The sequence below is a fragment of the Bufo bufo genome, chromosome 1 (genome assembly GCF_905171765.1).
Source record: "Bufo bufo chromosome 1, aBufBuf1.1, whole genome shotgun sequence".
NCBI classification, from domain to species: domain Eukaryota; kingdom Metazoa; phylum Chordata; class Amphibia; order Anura; family Bufonidae; genus Bufo; species Bufo bufo.
This window is the reverse complement of record NC_053389.1, coordinates 694644493-694656648: the sequence shown is the minus strand read 5'-3', so window position 1 is coordinate 694656648 and position 12156 is coordinate 694644493. Positions and strand designations below refer to the sequence as shown.

General features: G+C 40.1%; 1 protein-coding gene across 1 annotated transcript in view; it reads left to right on the top strand.

Moving 5' to 3' along the window:
• The window catches only part of AGBL1 (AGBL carboxypeptidase 1), a 1172656-nt gene extending 1162629 nt beyond the window's left edge, over positions 1 to 10027 (top strand). Inside the window, exon 23 of the mRNA XM_040414188.1 lies at positions 9245 to 10027. Within this exon, the coding sequence (XP_040270122.1) occupies positions 9245 to 9473 (229 nt within the window). The 3' untranslated portion in view covers positions 9474 to 10027. The remainder of the gene's footprint in view (positions 1 to 9244) is intronic.
• The last annotated feature ends 2129 nt before the right edge of the window (positions 10028 to 12156 follow it).

Sequence of the window (12156 nt, the reverse complement as noted above, 5' to 3'; positions counted from 1 at the left end):
TGTTATACCTATAAGTTTATGACACTGCCCTATTGAACATTTTGACTTGGCAATCATGGCTGACTACTGAACCGTTGACCACTGTGCCTAGTGTTCACTATTTTAAGGCCTATTAATATGGGTTCATTGTAATAAGATTCTTTTTCTTCATTGATTGAGTTTGCCTAATGGCCCTAGTTATTTCAGGTTGCAACATAGGACAGAGATTTGATTTAGAAATTATGTAACAGTTTAAGAAGTTGATGCAAATTGTAACTCACCTACAAATGAAATAAAAAATCTAGATTCAATAAAATTTTACAGAGGGCATTTATAGGTGTATATTTCTGAAGATTGGTTGGAAGCAGAATCTCTTTGTATAAATTGGACACACATTTGAGAATAAAATGTCATAACCTTTGTTTCATGTTTTGTCAGTACACGATGTGCAATGTCTTTTTCAGTTTTGAATGCCTATTTGGCTCTTAGTGTCTATGCTATACAGGTTAAACTAAAGCATTGTGATTACATTTGAATTCTGCACATACTGTATAATTTCCTTTACATTTATTAAATCTGATTTTGTCTCTGGGGGAGCTGCTCCTTGTTATATGGAAAGCAAGTATCTAATAATTACTTTGCTAACTTAATAAATTTGTCAAGAGAATAACATGCTCAGTTTTTTTTGCTATTCATTTGAACATTCATTGGTAATGTTGTGCCAGGCGTTGCATAATGACCGTCCGGTTTCTTGTAACTACTGAAGTTTAGTAGAATACTGAAAATCCAAATGTGTACAGTAACTGATACAAGCAATTATAAATCAAATACTGCAAGAATCAACTAAACTTACTTGTTAGAGCAGTCCAATCCATCAACTGCTGCCTTGCCATGGCAAGATGTGCAGCCACCTTGCTCAGCAGTCAAACCAGACCAGATCAGACCCTAATTCTTAGAGTACTCAGTTAAAACCTCTTCAAAAGTCTGCTCCCTTATGCAGACTAGTGATGAGCGGTATTGGCAATATTCATTTTCGCAATAATTTAAGAATTTTCCGCATAATATTTACAATAAATTTGTGAATTCTAGAATTCAAGATCGTCAGTCATTATTTTCGCGATTGCACAAATCGGCACTAATGATGCAAATTTTTTTGCGCAATACATACAACTTCACATTTTATCAGGTCTGAGTAGATATTACTGATTGGTGCACTAAATATTGTTGTGACATCACAGCACTATGTCTGTAGCATGTATGTATGGACAGCAGAACCTATCACACTACCTAACACCCTGCACTGGAACCTATCAGTTAAACTATATCAGGATCTAACCTACACTGACTATCTACCACTAACTATCTGTATTATATATATGATCTAACTATCTAATGTAATTGGATAAGGAATAGGATCCAGATGAAAGCACAGAGCACAGTAATGACACTGCTCTCTCTCTCTCTCTCTCTCTCTCTCAAAAATGCAAAAAACAGCAGAAAATGGCTGCTGGCGAGTTTCTTATATAGTAATGGGGTAGGAAACTTTCATATTGGTTGCTAGGGATGTTGCTAAGCTCTGACAAATATTAACAGTAACACCTTAGTGACTTTTATCTTTTTATGTCATTACTGCCACACTGTGTCAGATGGCCATACTTGCTAGATACTGACTCTAGATATACAGTTGCAAGAAAAAGTATGTGAACCCTTTGGAATGATATGGATTTCTGCACAAATTGGTCATAAAATGTGATCCGATCTTCATCTAAGTCACAACAATAGACAATCACAATCTGCTTAACCACTTACCGTCACGCTAACGCCGAAAGGCGTCATCTCTGCGGCGCTCCCAGGTCACACTAACGCCGATTGGCATCATCTCGCGTGAGCTGAGATTTCCTGTGAACGCGCGCACACAGGCGCGCACGCTCACAGGAACGGAAGGTAAGAGAGTGGATCTCCAGCCTGCCAGCGGCGATCGTTCGCTGCCAGGCTGGAGATGTGATTTTTTTAACCCCTAACAGGTATATTAGACGCTGTTTTGATAACAGCGTCTAATATACCTGCTACCTGGTCCTCTGGTGGTCCCCTTTGTTTGGATCGACCACCAGAGGACACAGGTAGCTCAGTAAAGTAGCACCAAGCACCACTACACTACACTACACCCCCCCCCGTCACTTATTAACCCCTTATTAGCCCCTGATCACCCCATATAGACTCCCTGATCACCCCCCTGTCATTGATTACCCCCTGTCATTGATCACACCCCTGTAAAGCTCCATTCAGATGTCCGCATGATTTTTACGGATCCACTGATAGATGGATCGGATCCGCAAAACGCACACGGACGTCTGAATGGAGCCTTACAGGGGCGTGATCAATGACGGGGGTGACCACCCCATATAGACTCCCTGATCACCCCCCTGTCATTGATTACCCCCCTGTCATTGATCACACCCCTGTAAAGCTCCATTCAGACGTCCGCATGATTTTTACGGATCCACTGATAGATGGATCGGATCCGCAAAACACATACAGGCGTCTCCCTGGAGCCTTCCAGGGGGGGTGATCACCCCATATAGACTCCCTGATCACCCCCCTGTCATTGATCACCCCCCCTGTCAGGCTGCATTCAGATGTCCGTATGATTTTTACGGATCCACGGATACATGGATCAGATCCGCAAAACACATACGGACATCTGAATGGAGCCTTACAGGGGCATGATCAATGACTGTGGTGATCACCCCATATAGACTCCCTGATCACCCCCCTGTCATTGATCACCCCCCCCTGTCATTGATCACCCCCCTGTCATTGATCACACCCCTGTAAAGCTCCATTCAGACGTCCGCATGATTTTTACGGATCCACTGATAGATGGATCGGATCCGCAAAACGCATACGGACGTCTGAATGGAGCCTTACAGGGGAGCGTGATCAATGACTGTGGTGATCACCCCATATAGACTCCCTGATCACCCCCCTATCATTGATTACCCCCCTGTCATTGATAACCCCCTGTAAAGCTCCATTCAGACGTCCGCATAATTTTTACGGATCCACTGATAGATGGATCGGATCCGCAAAACGCATACGGACGTCTGAATGGAGCCTTACAGGGGCATGATCAATGACTGTGGTGATCACCCCATATAGACTCCCTGATCACCCCCCTGTCATTGATCACCCCCCTGTAAAGCTCCATTCAGACGTCCGCATGATTTTTACGGATCCCCTGATAGATGGATCGGATCCGCAAAACACATACAGGCGTCTCCCTGGAGCCTTCCAGGGGGGGGTGATCACCCCATATAGACTCCCTGATCACCCCCCTGTCATTGATCACCCCCCCTGTCAGGCTGCATTCAGATGTCTGTATGATTTTTACGGATCCACGGATACATGGATCGGATCCGCAAAACACATACGGACATCTGAATGGAGCCTTATAGGGGGGTGATCAATGACAGGGGGGTGATCACCCCATATAGACTCCCTGATCACCCCCCTGTCATTGATCACCCCCTGTCATTGATCACCCCCTGTCATTGATCACCCCCCTGTCATTGATCACCCCTCTGTAAGGCTCCATTCAGACATTTTTTTGGCCCAAGTTAGCGGAATTTTTTTTTTTTTTTTCTTACAAAGTCTCATATTCCACTAATTTGTGTCAAAAAATAAAATCTCACATGAACTCACCATACCCCTCACGGAATCCAAATGCGTAAAATTTTTTAGACATTTATATTCCAGACTTCTTCTCACGCTTTAGGGCCCCTAGAATGCCAGGGCAGTATAAATACCCCACATGTGACCCCATTTCGGAAAGAAGACACCCCCAGGTATTCCGTGAGGGGCATATTGAGTCCATGAAAGATTGAAATTTTTGTCCCAAGTTAGCGGAAAGGGAGACTTTGTGAGAAAAAAATAAAAAATATCAATTTCCGCTAACTTGTGCCAAAAAAATAAAAAAAATTTCTATGAACTCGCCATGCCCCTCATTGAATACCTTGGGGTGTCTTCTTTCCAAAATGGGGTCACATGTGGGGTATTTATACTGCCCTGGCATTCTAGGGGCCCCAAAGCGTGAGAAGAAGTCTGGTATCTAAATGTCTAAAAATGCCCTCCTAAAAGGAATTTGGGCACCTTTGCGCATCTAGGCTGCAAAAAAGTGTCACACATCTGGTATCGCCGTACTCAGGAGAAGTTGGGGAATGTGTTTTGGGGTGTCATTTTACATATACCCATGCTGGGTGAGAGAAATATCTTGGTCAAATGCCAACTTTGTATAAAAAAATGGGAAAAGTTGTCTTTTGCCAAGATATTTCTCTCACCCAGCATGGGTATATGTAAAATGACACCCCAAAACACATTCCCCAACTTCTCCTGAGTTCGGAGATACCAGATGTGTGACACTTTTTTGCAGCCTAGGTGGGCAAAGGGGCCCATATTCCAAAGAGCACCTTTCGGATTTCACAGGTCATTTACCTACTTACGACACATTAGGGCCCCTGGAAAATGCCAGGGCAGTATAACTACCCCACAAGTGACCCCATTTTGGAAAGAAGACACCCCAAGGTATTCCGTGAGGGGCATGGCAAGTTCCTAGAATTTTTTATTTTTTGTCACAAGTTAGTGGAAAATGATTATTTTTTTTTTTTTTTTTTTTCATACAAAGTCTCATATTCCACTAACTTGTGACAAAAAATAAAAACTTCCATGAACTCACTATGCCCATCAGCGAATACCTTGGGGTCTCTTCTTTCCAAAATGGGGTCACTTGTGGGGTAGTTCTACTGCCCTGGCATTCTAGGGGCCCAAATGTGTGGTAAGGAGTTTGAAATCAAATTCTGTAAAAAATGACCAGTGAAATCCGAAAGGTGCTCTTTGGAATATGGGCCCCTTTGCCCACCTAGGCTGCAAAAAAGTGTCACACATCTGGTATCTCCGTACTCAGGAGAAGTTGAGGAATGTGTTTTGGGGTGTCTTTTTACATATACCCATGCTGGGTGAGATAAATATCTTGGTCAAATGCCAACTTTGTATAAAAAAATGGGAAAAGTTGTCTTTTGCCAAGATATTTCTCTCACCCAGCATGGGTATATGTAAAATGACACCCCAAAACACATTCCCCAACTTCTGAGTACGGAGATACCAGATGTGTGACACTTTTTTGCAGCCTAGGTGGGCAAAGGGGCCCATATTCCAAAGAGCACCTTTCGGATTTCACAGGTCATTTACCTACTTACCACACATTAGGGCCCCTGGAAAATGCCAGTGCAGTATAACTACCCAACAAGTGACCCCATTTTGGAAAGAAGACACCCCAAGGTATTCCGTGAGGGGCATGGCGAGTTCCTAGAATTTTTTATTTTTTGTCACAAGTTAGTGGAAAATGATGATATTTTTTTTTTTTTTTTTTCATACAAAGTCTCATATTCCACTAACTTGTGACAAAAAATAAAAACTTCCATGAACTCACTATGCCCATCAACGAATACCTTGGGGTCTCTTCTTTCCAAAATGGGGTCACTTGTGGGGTAATTATACTCCCCTGGCATTCTAGGGGCCCAAATGTGTGGTAAGGAGTTTGAAATCAAATTCTGTAAAAAATGACCAGTGAAATCCGAAAGGTGCTCTTTGGAATATGGGCCCCTTTGCCCACCTAGGCTGCAAAAAAGTGTCACACATCTGGTATCTCCGTACTCAGGAGAAGTTGAGGAATGTGTTTTGGGGTGTCATTTTACATATACCCATGCTGGGTGAGAGAAATATCTTGGCAAATGACAACTTTTCCCATTTTTTTATACAAAGTTGGCATTTGACCAAGATATTTATCTCACCCAGCATGGGTATATGTAAAAAGACACCCCAAAACACATTCCTCAACTTCTCCTGAATACAGAGATACCAGATATGTGACACTTTTTTGCAGCCTAGGTGGGCAAAGGGGCCCATATTCCAAAGAGCACCTTTCGGATTTCACTGGTCATTTTTTACAGAATTTGATTTCAAACTCCTTACCACACATTTGGGCCCCTAGAATGCCAGGGCAGTAGAACTACCCCACAAGTGACCCCATTTTGGAAAGAAGAGACCCCAAGGTATTTCGTGATGGGCATAGTGAGTTCATAGAACTTTTTATTTTTTGTCACAAGTTAGTGGAATATGAGACTTTGTAAGAAAAAAAAAATCAAAAAAAAAAATCATCATTTTCCGCTAACTTGTGACAAAAAATAAAAAGTTCTATGAACTCACTATGCCCATCAGCGAATACCTTAGGGTGTGTACTTTCCGAAATAGGGTCATTTGTGGGGTGTTTGTACTGTCTGGCCATTGTAGAACCTCAGGAAACATGACAGGTGCTCAGAAAGTCAGAGCTGCTTCGAAAAGCGGAAATTCACATTTTTGTACCATAGTTTGTAAACGCTATAACTTTTACCCAAACCATTTTTTTTTTACCCAAACACTTTTTTTTTTTATCAAAGACATGTAGAACAATAAATTTAGAGCAAAATTTTTATATGGATCTCGTTTTTTTTGCAAAATTTTGCAACTGAAAGTGAAAAATGTCATTTTTTTGCAAAAAAATCGTTAAATTTCGATTAATAACAAAAAAAGTAAAAATGTCAGCAGCAATAAAATACCACCAAATGAAAGCTCTATTAGTGAGAAGAAAAGGAGGTAAAATTCATTTGGGTGGTAAGTTGCATGACCGAGCAATAAACCGCTAAAGTTGTGGAGTGCCGATTTGTAAAAAAGGGCCTGGTCTTTAGGGGGGTATAAACCTGTGGTCCTTAAGTGGTTAAACTAATAACACACAAAGAATTAAATGTTACCATGTTTTTATTGAACACGCCATGTAAACATTCACATTGTAGGTGGAAAAGGTATGTGAACTCTTGGATTTAATAACTGGTTGAACCTCCTTCAACCAAACGTTTCCTTTGGTTGCAGATCAGACGTGCACAATGGTCAGGAATAATTCTTGGCCATTCCTCTTTACAGAACTTTTTCAGTTCAGCAATATTCTTGGGATGTCTGGTGTGAATCGCTTTCTTGAGGTCATGCCACAGCATCTCAATCAGGTTGAGGTCAGGACTCTAAATGGGCCACTCCAGAAGGCGTATTTTCTTCTGTTTAAGCCATTCTGTTGTTGATTTACTTCTATGCTTTGGGTCGTCGTCCTGTTGCAACACCCATCTTCTGTTGAGCTTCAGCTGGTGGACAGATGGCCTTAAGTTCTCCTGAAAAATGTCTTAATAAACTTGGGAATTCATTTTTCCTTAGATGATAGCTATCCATCCAGGCCCTGACGCAGCAAAGCAGCCCCAAACCATGATGCCCCCACCACCATACTTCACAGTTGGGATGAGGTTTTGATGTTGGCGTGCTGTGCCTCTTTTTCTCCACACATAGTGTTGTGTGTTTCTTCCAAACAACTCAACTTTGGTTTCATCTGCCCATAGAATATTTTGCCAGTACTGCTGTGGAACATCCAGGTGCTCTTGTGCAAACTGTAAACGTGCAGCAATGTTTTTATTGGACAGCAGTGGCTTTCTCTGTGGTATCCTCCCATGAAATCCATTCTTGTCTAGTGTTTTACATATTGTAGATTCGCTAACAGGGATGTTAGCATATGCCAGAGACTTTTGTAAGTCTTTAGCTGACACTCTAGGATTCTTCTTCACCTCATTGAGCAGTCTGCGCTGTGCTCTTGCAGTCATCTTTACAGGACGGCCACTCCTAGGGAGAGTAGCAGCAGTGCTGAACTTTCTCCATTTATAGACAATTTGTCTTAAAGTGGACTGATGAACAGCAAGGCTTTTGGAGATACTTTTATAACACTTTCCAGCTTTATGCAAGTCAACAATTCTTAATCGTAGGTCTTCTGAGAGCTCTTTTGTGCGAGGCATCATTCACATCAGGCAATGCTTCTTGTGAAAAGCAAACCCAGAACTGGTGTCTGTTTTTTATAGGGCAGGGCAGCTGTAACCAACACCTCCAATCTCATCTCATTGATTGGACTCCAGTTGGCTGACACCTCACTCCAATTAGCTCTTAGAGAGGTTATTAGTCTAAGGGTTCACATACTTTTTCCACCTGCACTGTGAATGATTACATGGTGTGTTCAATAAAAACATGGTAACATTTAATTCTTTGTGTGTTATAAGTTTAGGCAGACTGTGATTGTCTATTGTTGTGACTTAGATTTAGATCAGATAACATTTTATGACCAATTTGTGCAAAAATCCATATCATTCCAAAGGGTTCACATACTTTTTCTTGCAACTGTATATATGGCAGACGATTGTCAGGAGGGAAGCTATTACATGCAGCGATCTCCTCCACAGCATGGGGAGGAGCGATCACTATGCCATTGTTTGTCCCCATGCTGAATAGTGGTTTGCCAGCGGCAGATCGTGGTTAGATACCACGATTTTACACCTGCAAAAAATCTTTTTTTAACATCTTAAAAGATTTGAATTGCCCGATGATTGCTAGCTAGCGTTCCTATCAACGTTGGTTAGCGATCATCTGCCGAAAAATGATCTTCATGAAAAAATCATCTGTCATGAAAAAAATAATTAAAAATTGTAATTTCAATCAAGTACTTACAGATTTATTTGTAGCCTCCAGAATGTAATCATGAGTCTATGTGAGAAACATTTGTTAAAGAATAATCTGGTTGCACTATACATCACAAGCAAGGGTGTAGCTGTAGTTGAAGCAGGGACAGTGGCTGCTACAGGGTCAAAACTCAGAAGGGGCCCACTCGGGAGGAGGACTGAAAGATTTTATTGTCAGAGCCATCGCAACAGTATTGTACAATGACATTATATACAATACAGTACAGTGACATGACATACAGTGTATACATGTAGGAAATGGACAGATCAGCCTGCCGAGCCTGGTCCGACAGAGCAATCTCGACTAGCCACAGGAGTGAAGGTTGTATGGGAGAAGGGTGTTGCGAAAAAGTTGCTGGGGGTGGTTGTGTTGTTAAACTATTTGCTGTGGGCCCATTAAGTTCTAGTTACACCACTGATCACAACCGAAGCTGAAATGTCTAATAAAAGTTTACAGAATGAACGATAAACGTTCTTCTTCTTGTGCAGAAGGTGTACAATACATTTTGCTACATGGTTAAATAATTAAACGGTATAATCACTTAGTCCATTTGCTTCTCTGGAAATGGGTTAATATCTGAAAAGCTTAATCATGTGAGCACCACTAATTTGTGTCATGTTGTCTTTTGTAGCGGTACTGAAACTGACGATGAGCCACCATGTGAGGAGAAGATTGACTACCATACTGACAGCTGCTCAGATCAGGATGTATCAGAGTTAGATACCCAAACTGAAGATACACTTTCAGAAGATGATCATGGGGCAAGAAAGAGCCAATCCTCAACATCAAACATGAAGGAGGAGGTTTTCTCTACCAAGTATAATGGTTCCAGAAGAAAGTCCCTCACAACATCCTCATAGCAATATGGCTGTTCACCTGAGGCAACTTCCTTCCTATGTGAGCAGAATTTTGAGAACTCCAGCAAACCACAAATGGGTCATTATCTTTATTAGCATTAGGATTTTGTGTGTTGAGAGTACTTTAATATGTAAAAAATTTTGTTTTGTTTATTGAAAATATTACAATTGTGCTGTGCCCTGCATACTCTGAGGTGTTTGGGAACACATACAGTATGGAGACATGAGGAGGAAGGAAAGTTGATATTTTACACTTTGTGTTACAGATCCATAATGAGAATACATGTCCCCCAATAGGGCTGTATAAAGTGTTTTTGGCTCCTGTGCTGACATGTAAAAATGGTAGATACATATTTGGGGGCCCACAGATAAACTGAATGGCCAGTATACGCTAAGGACTTTTTTGTCAATGTTGTTGAGTATATTTTCTTTGTCAAATATTTTATTGTATAGTACAGGTAAAAGTACTTTAAAGTCCAAAGCACTTTATATCAGACAGAAAGAGAGAAATAAAGTCAAAGATAATGAGAAATTGAGATACAGATTGATAGATAGATAGATAGATAGATAGATAGATAGATAGATAGATAGATAGATAGATATAGATAGTGGGACCTAATGCCAATAAATATGCAGCAACATAATGGATCACTGATTAGCACTGTTGCACTGCAGTGATTGGGGTCTGGTTGAAATCCAACCAATGGCAACAACTGCATAAAGTCCTTTGTGTTTGCATCGCTTTCCTCTAGGTGCTCTGGTTTCAATGGGGACATGGACCGATGTCAGGGTATGTAAGTGCTATATTAATGAATAAAAGAGTATATATACTATTTGTGCCGAAGGATCCCCTGCTGTCTGTGTCCACCAGTGTACAGATGGGGAGGAATTTGTTAGGACTGACATTTCTTATGCTAGTCTTAATAAGGTCTGTGCACCAGAAACAGAAGTCTATGCCCGATAGGAGCTTGCACAAAAATGACAGATTTTTCAGGTTTTTGTGCACCTTCTATCAAAGTTGTTTCAGCGAGGACCTACCTTCCTTTTTGGGACTGCAGCTAAAGATCTAGCACGAGAGAATAACACCATTTCCTTTATTTTAAATGTCCGATAGGAGCTGACATAGATTTCTTATATGATTTACACCACTTCCCTGCATCTTTTATACTCCAGAAAACTCATGTGATGTATGAAAATATACAATCAGTATTAGTGGGTTTTTTTTGTTTGTATACTGAATAATACATTTGTTAAGAACAGGGTATAAGCAGTTGCAGAAACTGCAAACAGTAAATAATGTATATAAAAGTTGTCTGTAGATGGTGTTCAGTGCGGCCAACTGGTGTCAGTAAAAAATGGTTACACATGTTAATGAAAAGGTCAGTTTTGTACATTATAGGTGGATTTTAAATTAAAAATAAATAAATGTGATATTTGTGAATTAATCAACATTTCTGATATTCATGATTCTGCTCAGAAAGTGAACCCAGACCATATAAAGGGTCTGTTCTCATCTGCCTCAGAGGCTCTGCTAAAAGACTCGATTGCTTTCTACATTGCTTTTGGTGTTGAAAAGAGAATAGCATGTAACATTTATTTGACAGACACCATGGATGAACCCAGAAGAACTCATTTTAAGATGATGGATTCTGTCGTATATCACTGGCCTGTTGTGCAACGAATCAGGCACTGTGTGGTCTTTCTGTTTACCCCAGAAACCATGGTATGTGATGATGTGCCTGAGCATAAGCATGTTCTTCTGGGCAATGTTCTTTCTTTATGTCATTGATTTTCTTCTTTTAAAAGTGCATTACTAATTTTGTATGCCAGGGCTCTCTTTGTGCGTTAGAAATATCTTGTTATCACTATTGTCCATGTCTTTTCTTCTTTCTTGTGGGCTGTTATGTTGGATATATAATTCTCTGAAGAAACTGAGAACTTACACCATATAAACTTTATTATTGTACCACAAAATTATATACAAGGGCATAACTATAGTTCATAGGGCCCCATAGCAAAGTAAGATGGGGCCCTCGACACCTAGTGTAAGAAAGTTAAAATAGCAATGCACCTTGATAATCAACACTGCAAATTATCAGTTTTGTAAAATAAATACATTGAAACAGACATACAGAAGTGTCTATCCTTGAAGGACTGCAAATTCTTATGAAACAAATTCAATATAATATAGTGATATACTAGCAAAACCCTTGACAGGCAGTAATCAACCACTGGGTGGCCACCCATAGACTGACCTAGCATACACATCTTGTGACAGAATATAATGAAATTATTTTAAAAAAGGCTAAATGTTATAGCAAAAATGTATAACTATTGTTTATGTTACTAACCAGGTTTTTAAAGAAATGTGCAAAAACTTATGAAAGTGATTAATAAAATAAATATATTGTAAAAAAAATTTACTTCCTTGTGTTGTCAATGATTAATAAAAAATAAAAAAAATATTTTTTATTTTATTCATTAAGGGTCCCTTTACACATGAATTGGATCCAGCTTTTTTTTGCCACTTGAAAAGAAACACATTTTTTTTTTTGGATGCCGCACCCATATTTAAGGCTTTGTTTAGTGTCTTTTTTTGTCACACATATGTGAATTTCTTTTTTTTTTCTCAGATGATTTTTTCCCCCCAACAGAAGAGTATTAGGTAATTCTTGAAAAGAATGCT